This window comes from Hyla sarda, chromosome 4 (assembly GCF_029499605.1).
Source record: "Hyla sarda isolate aHylSar1 chromosome 4, aHylSar1.hap1, whole genome shotgun sequence".
NCBI lineage: Eukaryota > Metazoa > Chordata > Amphibia > Anura > Hylidae > Hyla > Hyla sarda.
Window position 1 is genome coordinate 133,828,224 of NC_079192.1, and position 23,246 is coordinate 133,851,469.

At 40.6% G+C, this 23,246-nt stretch overlaps 1 protein-coding gene and 1 pseudogene across 6 annotated transcripts in view; both read right to left on the minus strand.

The window, feature by feature from the left end:
* Positions 1 to 4,794: 4,794 nt before the first annotated feature.
* On the minus strand, positions 4,795 to 4,968 carry LOC130267796 (U2 spliceosomal RNA; annotated as a pseudogene).
* A 13,691-nt stretch (positions 4,969 to 18,659) lies between these two features.
* Positions 18,660 to 23,246, minus strand: part of GABPB1 (GA binding protein transcription factor subunit beta 1) — a 113,660-nt gene continuing 109,073 nt past the window's right edge. For 2 of the 6 annotated variants that reach the window (XM_056572189.1, XM_056572191.1), the window contains exon 10: positions 18,660 to 22,119. In XM_056572189.1, coding sequence (XP_056428164.1) covers positions 21,967 to 22,119 — 153 coding nt within the window. In that variant the 3' untranslated portion in view covers positions 18,660 to 21,966. The remainder of the gene's footprint in view (positions 22,120 to 23,246) is intronic. The other 4 variants (XM_056572190.1, XM_056572193.1, XR_008892481.1 and 1 more) reach the window with 3 other exon arrangements.

The following is a 23,246-nucleotide window of genomic DNA, read 5'->3' on the forward strand; positions in this document are numbered from 1 at the left end:
TTTCCAAAACGGAGCTGTTGCAAAACAACTACTCCCAGTATTACCAGATAGCCACTGACTGTCTAGGCATGCTGGGAGTTTTACAACAGCTGGAGGCACCCTGTTTGGGAATCACTGGCGTAGAAGACCCCTATGTCCACCCCTATGCAAGTCCCTAATTTAGGCCTCAAATGCGCATGGCGCTCTCACTTTGGAGCCCTGTCGTATTTCAAGGCAACAGTTTAGGGTCACATATGGGGTATTGCCGTACTCGGGAGAAATTGTGTTACAAATTTTGGGGCTATTTTCTGCTTTTACCCTTTTTAAAAATGTAACATTTTTGGGAAAAGAGGCATTTTAGGTAAAAAAAAATATTTTTTTTACATATGCAAAAGTCGTGAAACACCTGTGGGGTATTAAGGTTCACTTAACCCCTTGTTACATTCCCCGAGGGGTCTAGTTTCCAAAATAGTATGCCATGTTTTTTTTTTTTCTGTTCTGGCACCATAGGGGCTTCCTAAATGCGGCATGCCCCCAGAGCAAAATTTGCTTTCAAAAAGCCAAATGTGACTCCTTCTCTTCTGAGACCTGTAGTGCGCCAGCAGAGCACTTTTCACCCCCATATGGGGTGTTTTCTGAATCGGGAGAAATTGGGCTTCAAATTTTGGGGGGTATTTTCTGCTTTAACCCTTTGTAAAAATTTGAATATTTTGGGAAACCAAGCATTTTAGGTACATTTTTTTTTTTTTACATATGCAAAAGTTGTGAAACCCCTGTGGGGTATTAAGGTTCACTTTACCCCTTGTTATGTTCCCTAAGGGGTCTAGTTTCCAAAATGGTATGCCATGTGGTTTTTTTTTTTTGCTGTCCCGGCACCATAGGGGCTTCCTTAATGCGGCATGCCCCCCAGAGCAAAATTTCCTTCAAAAAAGCCAAATGTGACTCCTTCTCTTCTGAGACCTGTAGTGCGCCAGCAGAGCACTTTTCACCCCCATATGGGGTGTTTTCTGAATTGGGAGAAATTGGGCTTCAAATTTAGGGGGGTATTTTCTGCTTTAACCCTTTGTAAAAATGTGAATTTTTTGGGAAACCAAGCATTTTAGGTACTTTTTTTTTTTTTTACATATGCAAAAGTTGTGAAACCCCTGTGGGGTATTAAGATTTACTTTACCCCTTGTTATGTTCCCTGAGGGGTCTAGTTTCCAAAATGGTATGCCATATGGTTTTTTTTGCTGTTCTGGCACCATAGGGGCTTCCTAAAGGTGACATGCCCCCCAAAAACCATTTGTCGCTCCTTCCCTTCTGAGCCCTCTACTGCGCCCGCCGAACAATTAACATAGACATATGAGGTATGTCCTTACTCGAGAAAAATTGGGTTTCAAATACAAGTAAAAATTTTCTCCTTTTTACCCCTTGCAAAAATTCAAAAATTGGGTCTACAAAAACATGCGAGTGTAAAAAATGAAGATTGTGAATTTTCTCCTACACTTTGCTGCTATTCCTGTGAAACACCTAAAGGGTTAAAACGCTGACAATGTCATTTTGAATACTATGGGGAGTGCAGTTTTTATAATGGGGTCTTTTATGGGGTATTTCTAATATGAAGACCCTTCAAATCCACTTCAAACCTGAACTGGTCCCTGAAAAAAAGCGAGTTTCAAAATTTTGTGAAAAATTGGAAAATTGCTGCTGAACTTTGAAGCCCTCTGGTGTCTTCCAAAAGTAAAAACACGTCAATTTTATGATGCAAACATAAAGTAGACATATTGTATATGTGAATAAAAAAAAAAAAATTTGGGAGTATCCATTTTCCTTACAAGCAGAGAGCTTCAAAGTTAGAAAAATGCAAATGTTTCAAATTTTTCATCAAATTTTGGGATTTTTCACCAAGAAAGGATGCAAGTTACCACAAAATTTTACCACTATGTTAAAGTAGAATATGTCACGAAAAAACAATCTTGAAATCAGAATGATAACTAAAAGCATTCCAGAGTTATTAATGTTTAAAGTGACAGTGGTCAGAATTGCAAAAAATGGCCGAGTCCTTAAGGTGAAAAAGGGCTCAGTCCTTAAGGGGTTAAGAGTTAGTTTGTGTACCGAGAAATAAAGACCTATTGCTAGAAAAAGTGTCTGCACTGATGTAATAGCTAGAAAAATACATTTGGGATTCAGTCTAGTTGAACTGATATTTTTATTCCCAGGCTTTAATTATTTTTTATTATTCATTTTGCACAGTGTTTTAGAATAACATGGCAAACAGCAGTGCAGGTTGTTATCAGAGAAAAATAACATGTAAAAGGTGGACTTGCATGGGCCAGGCACTGTGACATTTACCAACCTCAGTACAAAAACAGCAAATTATTTAAGACAAATGTTTACTCAAAGCCCTGTTCTTTTTTTCTATTTGCCTGGAAGTTCTATGGACCATGGGAAAATGTCCAGATGAGCTCGAAGAACAGATAATCTAGTCAAACATATAAAACATATGGTAGCATTATATATTTACAAGAATTGTAAATAAACATGTCAATTATGTATATTCTGTGGAGGAGATTTATCAAAACCTGTGCAAAGGAAAAGTTGCCCAGTTGCCCATAGCAACCAATCAGATCGCTTCTTTCATTTTGCAGAGGCCTTGTTAAAAATTAAAGAAGCGATCTGATTGGTTGCACTTCCAGACAAATACACTAACTTGCCAATAGATTTATATTATAGAAATATATAAATTACATTTGGCCGGTATAATTCCCTAAAAACACTTTTTTATGGATTGCTTATTATGCACACAAACTAAAAACTTTACAGCCCAGCCATTACCTATAATGCAGCAGACATGGATATGGTAATTTTATGTATAGTATATACTGCATGAATGGGTAAAGCATAATTTTACTTGTAGTCCTTTTCTGTGTCTTTTCCTCTCCATAGAGCAGTGGTTCTTAACCTTGTTGGGGGTGCTGAACCCCACCAGTTTCATATGCGCATTCACAGAACCGCTCTTAATTGGAAAAATAAAATGTGATTTTTTCAAATTCAAAACATAGGAGGTATGTATTTAAGTATATATTTATACATAGGTGCCCAAAATGAACAAAACCATTAAGAACAAAGAACAAAACCATGAAAACATGATTTTCACACAAAAACAAAAACATAATGAATATTTACTGCAAATCAGTGTGACTTCTGCTGTTGTCTTTCAGAGACCAGTTCAGAAATGCGTGGCTTTACCTTGGCAAGTGCCACTCTCATGTCATTTTTGTGTTCCCCCACATTAGGCAGGCAGTGTTCCCCCACATTAGGCAGGCAGTCTTCCCCCACATTAGGGTGGCAGTGTTCCCCCACATTAGGGTGGCAGTGTTCCCCACATTAGGCAGGCAGTGTTCCCCCACATTAGGCAGACAGAGTTCCCCTACATTAGGCAGTGTTCCCCCACATTAGGCAGGCAGTGTTCCCCCACATTAGGTGCAATATAGTCTGCCACATTAGGCTGGTAGTATGTTCCCCCACATTAGGTGCAATATAGTCCCCCACATTAAGCTGGAAGTATGTTCCCCCACATTAGGTGCAATATAGTCCCCCCACATTAGGCCGGCAGTATGTTCCCCCACATTAGGCTGGCAGTATAGTCCCCCACATTACATTGGCAGTATAGTTCCCCCCACATTAGGTGCAGTATGTTCCCCCACAGACATACAGCCTCCAGCCATACAGTATGGCTGGAGACTGTATGCCTGTGTACTGCCCCACTTCAGTGTTCCAACCACCGCTCCTCGGGTCCGGCCATAGCAGAACCGGAGGATCACTGGTCGGAACACCGAAGCTAACGCGCCGCTGGTAAACACTTACCAACTGCCAGCGCATGTCCTTCTTGCTTCTTCTCCGCTCCTCCGCGGAGCGGAGTAAATGCGGGGCCGTAGGGACTTAACAGAGGCGTCCCTGAAAGCATCTTTCGGAACACGGATGTGCTGAGGCAAAAACACCCAGCGGGCCTCCCCCGCCGAACCCCCGAGACTGACTCACTGAACCCCTGGGGTTCGATCGAACCCAGGTTAAGAACCACTGCCATAGAGGGTTCCTTGTGCATCTCTACCTCTAAAAAAGGTCTTTGCCTGTTTCACAACTAACCTCTAATCAGTTCTAGAGGTTTCTTGTGTAAATGTGATGTCCCAGTACAGGATGATATGGCCCCGTACTTTCCTTCTGCCCTGTCAGGGAGAGTCCCTGCATGTCCCCAGGGCTCCCCCGCAGCATACCCCCATTATGTACATAAATTGTGTATGAATTATGTACTGTTACTTTAATGTTTATTTTTTGCCGAGGAACGTACTCTCTGTCACCCAAAGTGCAGGAAAAAGTGGAAATGTGTCACACAAAAAAAACGTGCACAAAGGATACGGTCTATTGCTAAGCCCTTCTCCAACAGGAGAGAGGCCCCCCAACAAACCTACCCTTCACCTCTGGGCCAAAAGGCACCTGCAAGGATCCAGGTTTGATGCCCCTTTTCGCCAAAGCTACTAAGGGGTCACAAATGCCCCTGGCTTCAACCTAGGCGTTAACCAAGCTATCAGCCAAGGAGCCATATACTGAGGTCAATAAGTGGATGAGTGCAGATATACTGCCTTGTCATCTGGCCGGATCTATAAAAATTTCCCTGATCATAGCCAGAAGGCCGGGATACCAAGGGTGAGAGCCAAAGGTGAAGAGTGTGTGGTGCAGTGCGTTAACTCAGTGAGCTATAACACCCAGTGAGTTTCAGCACCTCAGGGTAACCACTCACCGAGGCACAAAAGTACCTTGGCTTTAGACCCTCCCAGCCTCATGGCGAGACCCGGAGGGAACAGGTCACATCAGGGCAGCCGTTGAGCTTGTTTCGTGGCACCAGCCCCGGAACACCTGCTCCTCCATGTAGCCATCCATTCCTACCAGTGGACTACCTGATAAGAACAGATACTACACTTGATCTTAGCCAAAAGGCAGAGAAGTGATTACTTTAATGTTTATATCACATGATTGTTACCCAGAGGGCTCCAGTGACCAGGTGACCCCCCCCCCAAGTGACCTATGGGCTCCTTGCACAGCCCCCTATATAACAAGGGGAGGGGCTGCAATCTCTCTTTTCTGTTGTATGCTGAGGTCCAGTGCAGTTGTCTCAGTGTGCGTCCAGAGCATTGGAGACCTCAAGCCTAAAGACCTGCAGCCATAAGTCGGTCATCAGTAAGTCAAGTCATCTTATTGTCAGTCACCATCTCTGTCAAGTCAAGTCCATCTGTAGTCACCGTGGCATGCACTAAAGATAGTCTAACTACTGCAAGTCCCATCAAGCCTGCGAGGACTCCCTGTGTCACTAGTCATCCCTGGGATATTTGGCTCTACTGCAAAGACTAGATCCCGTCTTGCCTCAGTAAAACTGCAGTTATCCTTAATCTGGCGTTGGTGTGTTCATTGCCACTGCCCAACTCAGGATCAGCGGTATTACCTGCGGGTGGTTAAGGCTAAACCACGCCCTGGCATCACAACAAAAAGGGGTTAATACCATCTGCCCCTTGGGCCATAACATCTGCCCTGCATCTACCTTGCATTGCACCCAGACTCCACAACTTTTTGGGAGTCACGAACAGGATACGGGTGTGCATCATTTACCACAAGTCCTCCCCCTAGTCTGAACTGTGTCAGAAACTGTCTGTAAAAATCGCATGCTGTTGCGACGGAATCTGCGCCAGAAAAGTGTACGGGACTGTTGTCATTGTAATGTGCTCTTACCGTGGCACTTGTGAAATAGAGGGGGAGGTGAAGAGAATTTTGCTGACTGCTGTTTGGAAATCTGTGAAAGTTATAACCACAATGTGCAAAATTAGAACTGAAACCATGTTACGCTGTTCCACTGTGGCGGTACCTGAAAGGGTTAAGATGGTGCCGGAGAAGCGTGTGAAAGTCCCGCGCTGGTCAACGTCCCGCCCCTGTGCGTGGAAGTCATGTCACTGTGTCCATGACGAAGCGGAACTATGAAGATCCGTCTCTTGTTGCAGAGGGACCGAAATTCAGCGCTTCACTGATTATGTCCTTCCGGCTGGCGGCCATTTTACTGAAGCCCGTTATAAAAGAGACCACTCAGTCAGTGCTCCTCAGTTTGCCTGAAGTCTCAGAGAGAAGTAAGAGCTAAGGCAAGTGCACGCGTGGAGAGTACAAAAATGGTGCTGGAGGACCGGCAAGTTGCGGTGGCCGCATTGCAACTTTCCCAAGACCTCACTGATCAGTTGCAGCGGTTGTCCCTCGTGGCCGATGAGGCCTGTCACCTGATCCTGCTTCTGGAGGACAATGACTGGCCAGCAACCATGGAAGGGGGAACTACCAAGTCATCAAATGCATCATCGCCAGTGGGGCTGTCCCCTCACACCCGGACCTGGCTGAGGCCGCTTTTTATACCCCTCCTTCCACCCTAGTCCAGAGCAAACCACCCAGGTCCAGAAGTCTGTAGAGTCTACTGCACATCCGCAGTCACAACCCCTACCCAGATGGTTATTTGGCGATAAGCCTAACTTGATCCGGTACATGAGGGAGCATCTTCTTCCCTTGCCAGGGAAGTCCCTTTCCCCAGTTCCTTCGGCCCAGTCCAAAAGGGCCAAGAGAGATTCTGAGGTGGCTGCAATTGTGGAGGAACTGAGGACCCAGAGGATGTAGAGATATGGGCCGAGGCAGCTGCCGTACGAGGTGCAACAGGAGCAGCAGCAAGAGAGGGTGAGCCACTCCTGGAGTGACGGCGCGCAACTGTAATCAAGTTTGACAAGGTGAGGGGGTTTGGCACCTTTATGGACTGTTGACATGGGGGCACCATTCTACTGAATAGGAGGGCAGTACCCCCCCCCCCCCCCCCCAGCTATGCATTCTCTGAAGAGCAGGGAGATTGTAAAGTATACGACTATGCAGAGCATGAGAGGAGAGTGGGTGGCAGCAGTGACTCGCCCGAAGAATCCTACCCAAATCACATTTGCCTACTTCCCATCGGACTGCTGGGATGCAGATCCCTTTGGATTACTATCATTGCAAATCAGAGACCCGTCCGAGAGGAGGAAGTCTATCTGCCCGGGGCGCCTGCTATGGCTCCAAAATACATGCCCAAGTCATCTGAGGATGTGCCCAGGCCTACTCCTGTGGTCAATGAGATTTGGCCTACCCAGCGGGCACCAAAGTGCCTCAGCCTACTCCAGCTGTTGCAGAGGTTTGGCCGGTCCACTAGGCACCAACTGTCCATCCCCCAGTGGCGCAAGCTGCTGCGGTACAAGTGGTGGTCACTGTGAGCCCGACCATCACCGAGTCCCGTCTGTCCCACGTTTTGTGGAACACTCACGTTAACCCCATGGAGGGAGCCAGTCTCGTGGTCCTAGGTTTATGTTCCAACCTAGAAAGCAAACTGACCGGCGAGGCTGGGATGGAAAGATGCTATATTGAGAGGAGTATCTTGTTAACTATTACCATTGTGGTCGACAAGATTAACTAATGTTAGTGTTTGAGAACACTCTTATTGTTACAGGTTATAAGCAAGGTTTAAGTACAGAGCCTGACGAACTTGTCAAAACGGTTAAAATTGTAACCAAAGTGTTGTGCCCGGCTCCTAGCCGAGATTCTCTAAAAATAACTATAAATGTATCTGGACTGTTGAGCGGCACATGGACACCTGTGTATATATTGCCATAGTAATATATCTTTGCTCACCAGTTTGCATGAGTAAGTATTTGTGTTGTCATAGTATAATGTAATAAAATGTATATAAACTGTTGTACATGAAAGTCATGGTGTACAGTGTTTTCTTGGGGTTTGGCAGCTCTTTATGGGAGGTATCCTAATCTGTTCAGAAGAGACGACATTTCCACCTCACCGCCAGCACTGTGTACAGTGAAGCAAGATACAAACATTAAGTGTCAAGTAACCGTTCACACAGAGTCATATACATAGTTACATAGTTAGTACGGTCGAAAAAAGACATATGTCCATCAAGTTCAACCAGGGAATTAAGGGGTAGGGGTGTGGCGCGATATTGGGGAAGGGATGGGATGTACACATATCCATCATTTCACTAGGGCGGTCGCACTAACCATAAAAAACAGTCCACACTAATGTCTCTATAAATTGTCTTCTATCTATTGTATTTTCCTTTGTGTCCTCGTGCTCAGGATACTTTTCTGGCCAGAAGATATACCTGTAACCTGCTATGCAAGTAACAAATGTCTAGTCTAAATTATATATCTAGTGTTCTGGGGAGAAGTGTGTTATGCCAAGGGACCCCAGTAGCCAAGGCATTGCTCAAAAAGCCTCTGGCAGCCCAATCCGTCTTATAGTGTGTGAACAGTTGCATAAAGTGTGTTATAGTCAAGTGTAATGTTATAGAGTTATGTTCCTAAAATAGTCATAAAAGTTTATAAGTCTTCAGAGCATGTATAGACATCATACAAGAACTCTTTATTTTCATTAGTCATACTAAAGGTTCAGCCTGGAAATGGACGTTAAGTGCATTGCTCCAGGACTGCATGCGGCCCCTGTGGCCATTTCACTCCTCCACCCTCCCGGCCCGGGTGTCAAGGCTACTTTATTCAAGTGGGGGAGTTTGTGATGTCCTAGTATGGGATGATGTGGCCCCGTACTGTCCTCCTGCCCTGTCAGGCAGAGTCCCTGCATGTCCTCAGGGCTTCCCTGCAACATACCCCCATTATGTACATAGGTTGTGTATAAATGATGTACTGTTACTTTAATGTTTATATCCCATGATTGTTACCCAGAGGGCTCCAGTGACCAGGTGACCCCCCAAGTGACCTATGGGCTCCTTGCACAGCCCCCATATATAACAATGGGAAAGGCTGCAATCTCTCTTCTGTTGTATGCTGAGGTACAGTGCAGTCGTCTCAGTGTGTGTCCAGAGAATTGGAGGCCTCAAGCCTAAAGTCCTGCCGCCACAAGTCGGTCATTAGTAAGACAAGTCACCTTATTGTCAGTCTCCATCTCTGTCAAGTCCATCTGTAGACACCGTGGCCTGCACTAAAGTCAGTCTAGCAAATGCAAGTCCTAGCAAGCCTGCGAGGTCCCCCCATGTCACTGGTCACCTCCCTGGGATATTTGGCTGTATTGCAAAGACTAGATCACCTGTCTTGCCTCAGCAAAGCTGCAGTTATCCTTAATCTGGCATTTGTGTAATTGCCCCTGCCTAACCTAGGATCAGTGGTATTACCTTCGGGTGGTTAAGGCTAAACCACACCCTGGCGTCACGTCAAGAAGGGGTTAATACCATCTTCCCCTTCGGCCATAACATCTGCCCTGCATCTACCGTGCATTGCACCCCGACTCCACATAAAGCTGCTGTACTCTGATTGGAGAGGACACCATAAAGGAATTGGTCAATTGGGTAAAAGGATTTATGTGGATGTCCTACTGTATATCTATAAATAAAGGATGAACAGGGAATTTGAACAGTAAACTCCCACGCATCAGTGTGTGTGCTTGTTCTTTACGGTCATAATTCTTTCACGTTTCTTAGAAGGCAATTGACAAATTTAGAAGCACATAGACAAATGAGATCCCTGCCAATAATTAGTTTAGGCCTCCTTCCCACTAAAGCCTGGTGCCTTTTTTATTTATTTATTTATTTTTTTAAAGGGGCCATGAGCAAAACAAACAAAAAAAGTTGAAATAAATTTTTTTCTTTTTAAATTTCAACTTTTTTTTGCTTGCTTTGCTCATGGTCCCTTTAAAAAAAAAAAAAGGCACCAGGCTTTAGTGGGAAGGATGCCTAAACTAATTATTGGCAAGGATCTAATTTGTCTATGTGCTTCTAAATTTGTAAGATGCATGCCTCTCTCCTCAATCCCTCTCTGCCTTGACTGATTTACCTGCATTGGTCAGTGCTGGAAGACAAGTCCTGTACATGAATCAATCAAAGCAGGGATGTAGGAGGTGTGCATCCAGTATCTCACACAGTCTTTTTCACAATTGAGCTCTGAGCATGATCTAGAGCGGACAGAGTCCCTTTAAAACAAATGCAGACTTTACGCCTCATTTTTATGTCCTGAAACCTTGTCCATGATTAAAGGCAGTTTAGCCACTGTTGTAGCAAAATAGTGGATTGCTGTGAGGAGACCTCAAAACAGGCAGCATAAGTGATGGCATGAATGTGGAGGAAATGCAATATGTATCTGTAGTTTGCGATTACACAAGCATTTTTTTGTTTGAGCCAAACTCAAAGGTCATTCAGCAAGAAGCAGCATTAGTTCTGATCCTAAGGCCCCATTCACATTGCATAGATTGCAATGCATTTCCTAGCAGATTCAACAGAAAGAATTAACATCTCAATTAGTTCCAGATTCAGAATTTCAATGGCAGATGTTTCCGCTGCAGAAAATTTTGCCGTAGAATCTCATTGAAAACAATGGTAGTCTGCTGCTACGGAATTTCTGAGCTGAATTTTGCTGTGAGATTTCGCCGTGAAACTCTTTTAAATAAATTACTGCTTAAACACTACATTACAGACAGTTGACATCTTTAAAGAGTCCCAATTACAGTCCATGCAAAGTCTTACAGCAGGTTCCTTTTGTTGCTTTAGCTCCTCAGGTAAACTGTTAGGCCACCTTGCAATGTTTCATACAAGAATGGCAGAAACAAGCATATAACGATCAATCATATAGATTTTTATTGAACATATATGCAAAAAAGACATACATCTAAAAAGACAATAAAATAGCTTAAAAATTAACGGGATGCTGAAAAATGCTACTGGTGGAACAGACTAAGGCCGCATTCACATCTCGTTTTTGCAATACGGTTCCCGTATCCGGTTTCAGTGCAAAAACCGTATGGAACCGTATTGCAAACCGTATGTATAGACATGTCATTGAAAACAGTTTGCCAAACGTAGAATCCGGTTGTATACATTTTGCATCATTTACGGTTTTATCAGTTTTTTTTTCCTGTACACAAAACCGTAGTCTACTACAGTTTTATGTCCGGGTGAAAAACCGGATACAACCTGTATACGTTGTTTTTTTAAATGGTGGTCAATGGGAACCGTACACAACCGTATGTGCGTACAGTTCCATCAGGTTTGCACAAAAAGGTTTTCCAGTTTGCACATGCGCAGTGCACACCGAAAGTTCTTCCCACAAATAGAAGAAGAACTTAAAAGAACAAACATAAAACTGTATCCATTTTTTTTCTCCAAAAAACGTATTAAACCATATGCAACCGGACATCAGTTTTCAAACCGTACACTGTTTAAAACCATACAGAGGTATATACGGTTGTACGCGGTTTGGTCCGGTTTAGAGACATACTTTTTTTTTTTTTTTTTACAAAAAACCTGATACGGGAACCGTATTGCAAAAACGAGATGTGAATGCAGCCTAACACATGGGGACTGGCACATAATAGACAAACTGAGGGCTCAGACATAAATAGTGCAAAGAGGCCATAGTGGTTACACTGTGTAAACGACAGGTAAAATGACAAAGTGCAATAAATATACCACACGGTCTAAGTAATTCAACATATAAATCGAGTATGCACATAAAAATAACTGTAATCATTGCCAAGTGGAGAGGAGTAAGTGATCGAGCCTCCAGTACCCTCCACCCACTTATTTGCATATACGTTCAATAAAAAATCTATGTGATTTATCATTATACGCTTGTTTCTGCCTTTCTTGTATGAAATCTCTAATGGCGTAGATCTAGTACTTATGGGATTTATGAGTGTGTTTTCACCTTCCCATGTTGAAGAACCATTAATTTTCATTGGGAATCCTCTAACCAAAAATCCACTTCATTTTAAAGGACAGTACATGTGGTGCAGATTTTTTTTTTTACCTCAAAGACACAATGCTAAAATAAAAAAATAAAAATCAATACAGAATTTTTTCATAGACACAGCATGCACACCCTTTTGCTGATTTTACATCAGCAGATTATAACTTCTGCAATGTATTTTATACTTCAGAAAGGCTTTTTATAAGCTAACTGTTGCCTGCTGGTAGAGCAAAGGGCATTTACGATAAAGATCAAGGTATGCAGACATCATGCTCTACATTATTTTTTACTAATCTCCTTGTATACACTGCTTGTGCACATGTAGATAAATCTTAAAGGGGTTATCCAGGAATAAAAAAACAGGCATAATTTCTTTCAAAGGCTGCTCCCTATCTGTCTCCATTTTGGGTGTGGTATTACAACTTGGCTTCATTCACTTTAATGGAACTGAGCTGCAGAAGCAAACCCAAACTGGAGACAGACCGGGAGCTGTCTTTGAACTAAATTATCTCTGTTTTTCCATTCCTGGATAAACCCTTTAAGTGAATGAGGGAATTCAAAAGTTGTCATCAGTTTTCCAGCTCGTTGATAACTTTATAGTTGTTACCAGTGATGACTCCATCTTCTTTCCTTCCTTTTTTTTTTGTGTATAAAAATACATAGTTGACTACACTATGCTATATAGAGGCAACACAAATAATTAAAGGGGTACTCCGGCGTTAGGACATCTTATCCCCTATCCAAAGGATAGGGGATAAGATGCCTGATCGTGGGGGTCCCGCCGCTGTGGACCCACTTGATCTTCCACGCCGCACCCCGTTGGAATCAGCCCCCAGAGTGTGCTCGCTCCGGGTCTGATTACTGGCGATCACGGAGGCGGGGCCTATGCAAGCATATGGGAAGGGGGCGTGACAGCTGTTGGTAATCCTCAGATTTCATGATGCCTTGCACACATTCAAGGCACCCAGTGTCACAGGCAGCAAATCAACCACAAAACATAATTGAACCTCCACCATACTCCACTGTAGGTACTGTGCTCTTTTCTTTGTAGGACTCATTTAGTTTTTGGTAAACAGTAGAATGATGTGCTTTACCAAATAGCTCTATCTTGGTCTCCTCTGTCCACAAGACATTTTCCCAGAAGGATTTTGGCTTACTCAAGTTCATTTTGGCAAAATGTAGTCTTGCTGTTTTATGTCTGTGTGTCAGCAGTGGGGTCCTCCTGGGTCTCCTGCAATAGCATTTAATTTCATTTAAATGTCAACTGATAGTTTGCACTTACACTGATGCTGCAGGACAGTTTGAATACCTTTGGAACTTGTTTGGGGCTGCTTATCTATCATCCAGACTATCCAGTGTTGACACCTTTCATCACATTTTCTCTTCTGTCCACGCCCAGGGAGATTAGCTACAGTGCCATGGGTTGCAAACTTCTTGACAATGTTGCGCATTGTGGACAAAAGCAAATCTAGATCTCTGGAGATGGACTTGTAACCTTGAGATTGTTGATATTTTCCCACAATTTTGGTTCTCAAGTCCTCAGACAGTTTTCTTCTCCTCTTTCTGTTGTTCATGCTTAGTGGGGGCACACACAGACACACAATGCAAAGGCTAAGTGAAATTCTCTCCTTTTTATCTGCTTTCAGATGTGATTTTTATATTGCCCACACCTGTTACTTGCCCCAGGTGAGTTTAAAGAAGCATCACATGCTTGAAACAATCTTATTTATACACAACTTTGAAAGGGTGCCAATAATTTTGTCCAGCCCATTTTTGGAGTTTGGTGTGACATTGTGTCCAATTTGCTTTTTTTCCTCCTTTTTTGGTTTAGTTCCAATACACACAAAGGGAATAAACGTGTATAGCAAAACATGTGTTACTGCAATCCTTCTCTGTGAGAAATACTTAATTTTCTTGAAAAATTTCAGGGGTGCCAACATTTACAGCCATGACTATATATTTTCCTGAGGTAAACCTTTAACACGCATTGCAGTATAAATACATTCATAGAGTCAGTTCACATGTGTGTATTTTCTGCTGCAGCAGATTTTTTTTTTACCCACTGAAGTCAATGAGCAGCAAAATGTGCTGAAGCAAATCTGCAGCAGAAAATGTGTGAACTGACCCATAGGGTGCGTTCACATGTGCTTATTTTTGCTGCACATCTGCAGCAGATTTGCTGCTGCAGATTTTGCTGCCCATTGAATTCAATTGGCAGCAAAATCTCCTGATGCAAATCTGCTGCAGATCGGCAGGCGAAAAGATTGACCAGCTGATCTGCTGACAGATTTTGACAGGAGATAAATAAAAAATGTGAGCACCCTATGTCCTCTGAAATGGTTGTTAGATCTGTGTATAATTGCTTCCTAAACTGCTAAAAACACAAAACGAACATTGCCAATGATACTCCACTTAAGACACAAATATTACAAAACTCACACCTTACAAGATTGTAGAATCCCTTATATATAAGATCTTTAATAAGTTTCTTAGACATGACAACCAATCTAAGGACAATTAAACATTTTTATATATAAAATAGCTTGATTACGGATATTTAGGTAAAATAGTGGCACATTTCTGGATTTCCTGAGTAGTACATTTCATTAATATATTTGGTCATTTTATACCCATGAAACAAAACAAAAAATTTTGAAAGAAAAGATTACACAATACATTGAGTACATATGAGTGTCTGCTGTACTAAAGTATACCTATTGCTTTCATGTTGTGGAAACCAATTCACTCTTGACTGAATGATAGAAACCTTACAATGAAGTAAGGAAAACTCCACTTCTAAACATTTACAAAAACCTACCATAACTGTTTGTACTGAGGCATTCAGTTGGCACCGGGCACTCTCGGAATCTCCACGCAGAATATTTTTAGACGGAGGTTGCGTAGTGTGAACCTGGCCTTAGATCTGTATTAATAAAATATCATGTAACTTGGAATCAGTTCACTATTGGTAAAGCAAAAGCGAGATAAAGGGGTAATTCAGGATTAGAAAAACTGCATTTTTTTCAAACACGCAATCCAGTCCTCAGTTTGGTGGCATTACAACTCAGCTTTTCACTTTAATGGAACTAAACTACCACAAAAGCTGAGGATGCAAGTAGCAGTTTCTGGAAGAAAACAGCCATTTTTCTAACCCTGAAAAACCCCTTTAGGGTACATTCACATGGACGGATCCACAGCATATTTTACACTGCAGATATGCCGACAATGGACCCCATATTGTGCCTCCAGCTGTGCCTGTTCGTAGCAGCAATCCGCCACTACGAGCAGACACGCTGCCGCACATGTGCAGTATACTCTCACACTTCGCAGCTGCTCTCGGCCTAGCTCAGGGAGCACGGTGAGCGGCCGCGATGTGTGCGAGTACACTGCACATGAGTGCTGCGGATTGCCGTTATGAGCAGGCACAGCTGGAGGCACACTGTAGGGTCCATTGCCGGTGGATCTGCAGCATAAAATATGCTTTCCACTGTCCTTGCGGTTTTTTAGGCTAAAAAAAATGCATGAAAAACTGCCACTGATTTTCCCTGCATTTTTTTCAGGCGTCTTTGGCACCATCTGGCCAATTACAACTCTCAGCGCCAAATATGAATCTGTGATGTGAAGAGTACAGTGCTGGGCAGGGGAGTGGAGATGTGCTGCGTGCTTCTCCAGATTATAAAGGGCGATCGCAACAAGTGCTATCAGGAGTGACACCTGCTGCGATCTCTCTCTTAGTGCAAGTACTACAGCTCCTAGCATGGAAAAGTCTATATATATATATATATATAGACTTTTATATATATATATATATATATATATATATATATATATATATTTATAGCAACAGAAGAATGCAGCAGCACACTGCCAGCACAAAGATATAGATGAAACATGAATATGGAGTTAAAACATGGAGAGCTATAGAGCTACGGTGTAATAGATGCAAATGTGAAACTATGAGATAGTGAGGCACTTAGCTCGCAAATTTGTCTCCGCCGGCGGTCAAATAGCTTGGACCGTCCCACCGCGATAGGGTGGCCTCATTGGGACGGACCCTACACTGTGAATATGCCTCTGTGTGAACAGTTCAGTAAGCATGGCATGGGTCTGGAACATCCAAGACACCTTATATACACACCTGATAGAGGTGGGTGGGGTATATATTAATATATTTCACTGTATAGCATGAATTTTCCACTTTATTTACATTTTGTTTATGATCATGTGATATGCTAATAATCATGATGTCACTAAATGGGGAGTGTATTTAAACCCCACTTGTATCACTTGTAAACCACTTGAAAATGGCGGTGTGAGATCGCCGAAACGTTGTCACCTATCCTTGGAATAAACACTTGAATTTTGCACTAATTTTGGTGTGCTGCCTACATTGATCTATATATATATATATATATATATATATATATATATATATATATATTTTTTTTTTTTTTACAATTCATGACCCCTTTATCCATTTTTAATATTGCCGGCTACATTTTTATGTCCCTGCTCGCTCACATAAATCGGTCCCTGATTGAGAATTGAAAAAAAATTTGGTTCTAAAAAATATAAATTTAATTCCTTACAATTTTTTCCATCCCTACTGTATCTTTTAATGGTTACCTCTGAAATTTATATAAAAGAAACCTGAAAAAAACTAAAAAAAAAAAAAAAAAGAAAAAAAACTTAATCCCTTTTTTGGATCACTAAAGTAAAAAAAAATAAAAAAAATAAAAATGCCCACAGTTGGGGCGTTTTTTCCCCCTCCTATAGACATCTATGGGAGAAAAACACCAAGATTTTCCAGAAAAAACCCGGAACACGAGGTAATTTTTCAAAATCAAGCACCGATAACACTGATCAATGCTATTGAATTGAGCATTGAAAAGTTTATGCAATCCAAGGATTGTATGTAATAGTCCCCTATGGGGACTTAAAAATGGTGTAAAAAAAAAGTAAAAAAAAAAAATAAATAAAGTTAATAAACGTGAATTCACCCCTTTTCTAATAAAAGATTGAATCACCCCCCTTTTCCAATTTAAAAAAAATATGTTAACAAAAATTAACAAACATATGGGGTATTGCCACGTGCGTAAATGTCTGAACTATAAAACTATAACGTTAACCCCTTAAGGACCCGTGCTTTTTCTGTTTTTTTCATTTTTTTAAATTTTTCCTAAAATTCTATATGATGGCTTATTTTTTGTGTCACTAATTCTACTTTGTGGTGACAGTCAAAAATCTACGATGAAACGGGAAAAAAAATGAATGTGCGACAAAATTCATGAAAAAACACTATTTTGTAAGTTTTGGGGGCTTCTGTTTTTACGCAGTACATTTTTCGGCAAAAATGACACCTTATCTTTATTCTGTAGGTCCTTACGGTTAAAATGATACACTACTTATATAGGTTTCATTTTGTATCACTTCAGAAAAAAATCATGAATACATGCAGGAAAATGTATACGTTTAAAATGGTCATCTTCTGACCCCTATAACTTTATTTTTCTGTGTTCAGGGCGCTATGAGTACTCATTTTTTATGCCGTGATCTGAAGTTTTTAGTTGTATCATTTTTGTTCTGATCAGACTTTTTCATCACTTTTTATTCACTTTTTTTGTGGTATAAAAAGTGATCAAAAATGCGCTATTTTGGACTTTGGAATTTTTTTGCGCGTACGCCATTGAACGTGTGGTTTAAAAAGCGGTATATTTTTATAATTCGGACATTTCCACAAGCGGCGATACCACATATGTTTATTTTTATTTGCACTGTTTTTTTTTATTCTTGGAAATGCCGGGTGATTCAAACTTTTATTAGGGGAAGGGATAATTCAAAGGTTAATGATTTTTTTACACTTTTCTTATGCAATATTATAGCTCCTATAGGGGGCTATAACATTGCATTAACTGATCTTTAACACTGATTGATGCATCTCCATAGGAATGCCACGTGCTATTAGCGGCGGGTCCCGGCTTCACAATGACGTCGGGCCCGCCGCGATATGATGCTGGGTCGCCGTGTGACCCCGCGTTATATCGCAGGACTCATGACGTACGCGTACGTCATGGGTCCTTAAGGGGTTAAACCACCCGGTCAAAGGTGTATACATAAAAAAAAAATAACAAAGTCCAAAAATGCATATTTTTTATCAATTTGTAGACTCTAAAAAAAATTATAAAAAGCTATCAAAAAGTCCCATCAAAACAAAATGGTAGGGATAAAAACTACAGATCACGACACAAAGAATTAGTATACGGGGGAAAATAAAAAAAAGTTTAAGGGGTCAGAAGGAGAATTTTAAATGTACTAATTTTCGTGCACAAAGTTCTAATTTTTTTTACAGAAGTAAAAGAAAATCAAACCTATATATGTTGATATCATTTTAATCGTATGGACCTACATGATAAAGATAGGGTGTCATTTTTACCGAAAAGTGCACTGCGTGGAAATGGAAGCCACTTAAATTTGAAAAATGTAATGTCCCACAAATGATAATTTTTTTGTTTTGCTGTAGATTTTGTGGTGAAATGATTGATTTAATTACAAAGTAAAATTGGTAGTGCATAAAACAAGCCCTCATATGGTTCTGTTGGTGAAAAACTGAAAAAGTGTTATGATTTTTTAGGAGAGGAGGAAAAGGCAAACATGCAAAAAATGGAAAAACCCCAAGTCCTTAACCCCTTCCCTCTTTGGCGATTTTTCATTTTTGCACTTTTGTTTTTTCCTCCTCACCTTCTAAAAATCATAACACTTTTTTCAACAATTTTCCACCTAAAAATCCATTTGAGGGCTTGTTCTTTGCGCTAACAATTTGACTTTGTAATACCATTAATAATTTCACTACAAAATCTACAACGAAAACCGGAAAAAAAATTATTTGTGGTGCAAAATTGGAAAAAAACTAAACTATTTTGTCATTTTTAGCAGCTTCCGTTTCTACACAGTGCAGTTTTTAGTAAAAATTGCACCTTTATTCTGTAGGTCCATACGGTCGCAAGGATACCCAATTTATATAGGTTTGATCTTATTTTACTACAAAAAAATAAAATTATAACTACATGCACCAAAATTAATACGTTGAAAAATTTCCTCTTCGGACCTCTAACTTTTTTATTTTAACGTATAAGGGGCGGTATGAGGGTTCATTTCTTGCGCCGTGATCTGAAGTTTTTATCGGCACCCTTTTTGTTTTGATCAGAATTTTTGATCACTTCTTATTCATTTTTTTTATGGTATAAAAAGTGACCAAAAATACGCAATTTTGGAGTTTGGATTTTTTTTTTACGTGTACGCCATTTACCGTGCGATTTAACTAACTATATATTTTTATAGTTCGGACATTTACGCACGCAGCGATACCACATGTTTATTTTTATTTACACAGGTTTGTTTTTTTTTTTTTTTAAATGGGAAAAGGGGGACATTCTTACTTTTATTAGGAAAGGGGTTAAAGCACATTTATTAACACTTTATAGAGGACTATAACATTACACACACTGATTTCCTACACTGATCACTGCCATTCAATAGCATGGCATTGATCAGTGTTATCGCCACTCGACTGCTCCTGCCTGGATCTCAGGCACGGAACAGTCAGGAGGCAGGTAGGGATCCTCCTTGCGTCCTGTAAGCTGTTCGGGACGCCGCGATTTCACCGCAGCGGTCCCGAACAGCACCACTGAGCTAACCGTCAATGTTTACTTTCATTTTAGTAAACATTGTTAGTTCTAAAGGGATAATGCCGGACATCAGCCCGATTGGCGATGTTCGGCATTAGCTGTGAAGAGAGCCAAGTGGATATGGCATTTTGCAGTTCCCTATTGACTTGCAGCTAACATCTGGCCGCCGCTGTGTGGCAGAATAGGGGTTTTTATTGGCGTTTTTGGCTAAAAAGCCTTAGTGGAATTCCAGCCTTATCTAGCTTTTGCTTTACCAATATTGAACTGATTCCAAGTTAAATTAAATATTTTTTTTCTTCTTTTTTTATACATATCAAAGGCCAGCTTTACACTACGGAATCTCTGACCAGAAATATTCTGGCCGGGCATGCTGGGGGTGGCCAGCGCCAACTGAAGCAGTCAAAACTAAGACAGTGCGGACATTGCTGGTTCCCATAGACGGCAATGTATTCCACCTAAAGAATAAACAAGTTAATTCAGCTGAGGAATCTCAGCTGTGGAAAGCTCCACTGCTGAAATTCTATAGTGCATACTGTGCGGTGGAATCCCATTGAGAGCAATAAGACTCTGCTGCATCTGAATTTTTGAGCGGAATTTTAAAGAGGAACTCTGCTCAGAAATTTCTGGTTTGTGGTTACCAGAGAACATAGTATTTTGGGAGCTCGGATGACAGTATAACAAAGTTACAGATATGCTGATGTGTAATGTGTCTGTCAAAAATAAATTTACTTAAAGGGGTAATCCAGGAATCGAAAAACAGACCTAATATCTTTCAAAAATTTCTCCCTATCTGTCTCCCCTTTGGGTGTGGTATTACAATTTAGCTCCATTCACTTCAATGGAACTTAGCTGCAGAACCAAACCCATCCTGGAGACAGACAGGGTACGGTCTGAAAGAAATTATGTCTGTTTTCGATTCCTGGATAACCGTTAACAGCTGTCGTCAATTTCCCAGGGAATTGCGCTGAATTTTGACAACCTCGATGTATATGAAATAAATCAGTACAAAAAACATAAAAAGTATTGCCAAAGTTACTCCACTTTTATTGTAGATTTAAATTCCTCAACCCACCAAATATGGGTTATGTATATCAGTATATCATAGAAGTAAATATAAATCTATTTCCATTTCATTAGATATGTAACTTCAATTAGAGACAACCACATGTAAAAATAAAATCCTCATATATTGTGACTGTTCTGTATTTTATACTTATCACATTTTCAAGAACATTGAGTAGCAATGGAAGAAATAAAAAAGGGGGAAACAATTGCATATTTAATTTAAACAAAATGGTAACATAATTACAGTTTACAATTACAGTTCTGTGTAATAACAGTAATATTTCATTTATTCCCATTCCGTTTCCTTGGAATGAAGTCCGAAATTTTCTGTGATTGCTAAAATAAAAAATGTGTTTGTAATTTGTGCATAGAAATGATGTGCCAGAAGGATAACAAATCTACTGAGTGAATAGAAAAAAAAAATTGCTGACTTAATTCAAGCCTTACGTATCCAGAAGCATTGCAGAAGTCTAAAATCATTCCAGCCTAGTTTTAGGTAGACAGAAAACTTAACTTACAGATCTGCAAAGCCCAAAAGGGATTGTTCCCTTAAATAAGAACAAGTCCCTCTTTCAACAATCCATTGACATGCCCATGTCATCAAATGTTAAATTAAGATATGAAAATCTCAAAGTCTTCTTGTCTAAAGGCATTGATCTGTATGTTCTTCAAAGCTTTTCTATATAAGCCATTTAAGGCTTTGCAGCTCAATAGGTTCTGCAAATATGGGTCTTAAGAATGTTAGATGTAACAAGGCAGTTATCAGTATATAGAAATAGACTAATCTATATAAAGATAAAATGCCTGTACAGAAGAAATAGCACAGCTCGATATGTGCAGAAATGAGTATAGAAAAAGCATGCATCATATATACAAAAGTTTATTTTTAAAAAATATTAGCTTCATATACATGTGAATCTACCTGGATGTCTCAGAAGTTAAACATACAAAATTTTTGCTTAGTAGAAAAAGAAATAAAAAGGTTCAAATAATAGGAGACAAATGAAAAGCTGTACAAAGATTTCCACTAGGAAATGGTAACCTCAAAGGCCACGTTGATCTGTTTAAAGAAAGCAATGCAGATTTGAGGAGTTTTCCCATTTTTTTTGCAGGTGGTGCAGAATGGAGAGAGAGGTAAGTCACTGCCCTCTTTACTTACTGAATTATGTTGTAAGACTTTGACATTGTAATCTCTGCATCTTTCAAAAAAATCAGAATCAACCTATAAGCTAATTTGTTTAAAAAAAAAAAAAAAAAAATATTTACAGTAGTTTAAATACTTTTCACAAGAATTGACCTTAGTAAGACAAGCACTTTTAGGATAAGTGTTCTTGCTGGAGATCCATTCTCACTTTCTGCATGCCCCATTTGTGGAACATGACAGTCCACAGAATAGGTCAGAGCCGTCTTGCTGATTAAAAATACCATTAACTATATGTCCGCTAGCTATTTTATACCACTTCTTTATTGGTCTGCAGCCTGGTCATGGCTTCTAGCTTCTGTCTGTAGGCCTCTGCCTCTTGTTCTTTTTTAAATAGCTGCTGGCGGTATTTCTGAGCTTCTCGATTGGCCTCATCAAGTTGCTTCTGAAGGGATTCTCGTTCCTGTAAAGAAATGAAAATAAATATTTGTTTACAATCATGCCATTGCAAAGCATATCATAACATATCTGATCTGGAACTTGCATTGTTAAAGTGGACCCATCTTTTTCACATAAAAGTAAATGGTCTATAAATAAATAAAGGGGTAATGAAGACTAACTTTTATGATATTTAATTAATTACATATTTATAAACACTGGCAAGTTTCCCCCCTTAAACTGGAACACCAGGATAATCTATAACAATTAACATATTTAAATAAAATGCCAAGAAATTGTCTGCAGAGATAAACCTGCTTTAAAAGGGGTACTCCGCTGTTCAACATCTTATCCCCTATCCATATCTATAGGGGGGATAAGATGTCTGTTCGCTGGGGACCCTCGCTACCCCCCCCCCCTGCAGCAGCCCAGGACCTCAGCAGACCGGAGCAAAGTTTTCTCTGAGACTGATGTCACGGCCCGCCCCCTCGTGACGTCACTCCCCGCCCCCTCAATACAAGTCTTTGGGATGGGGCGTCACGCCCCTTCCATAGACTTGCATTGAGTGGGGCGGACGAGACTTCACAATGTCCAGTCCCCTGTGCTACCAGTCATCAGCCTCAGAGAAAACTTGGCTCTGGGCTGCTGAGGTACCGGGCTGCTGCAGGGGGGATGGTGGGGGTCCCCAGTGGCGGGCCCTGCGCGATCAGACATCTTATCCCTTTGGATAGGGGATAAGAGGTCTAAAAGTAGAGTACCCCTAAAAAAATATAAAAAGAAAGAAAGCTACAAACATACTGATAACAGGTCCACTTTACCACATATTAATTATACTTATGTTGTTTGAAATCTAGCACAAGATGGCAACATGAATACAACAAGTACTACAAAATATATTAAAATGCATATTGGACGTATCTGCATATATTGTTTCACCTGTAATTGACAGGGTAATTCAGATGTGAAGCTTTAAGAGAATACAGGTATAGCACATATTAGACCTTTTGCTAAAATGTAGTATTAGCAGATACATCCATAAAGAATGGCTGCTCAAAAAGAAAAAAAAAAAAAGGAATAAATAAAAAAAATAAAAAACTTAGCTGGCTACATAAAGGCCAATGGGATAAAAAAAAAATGCTCCACACAAAGAAG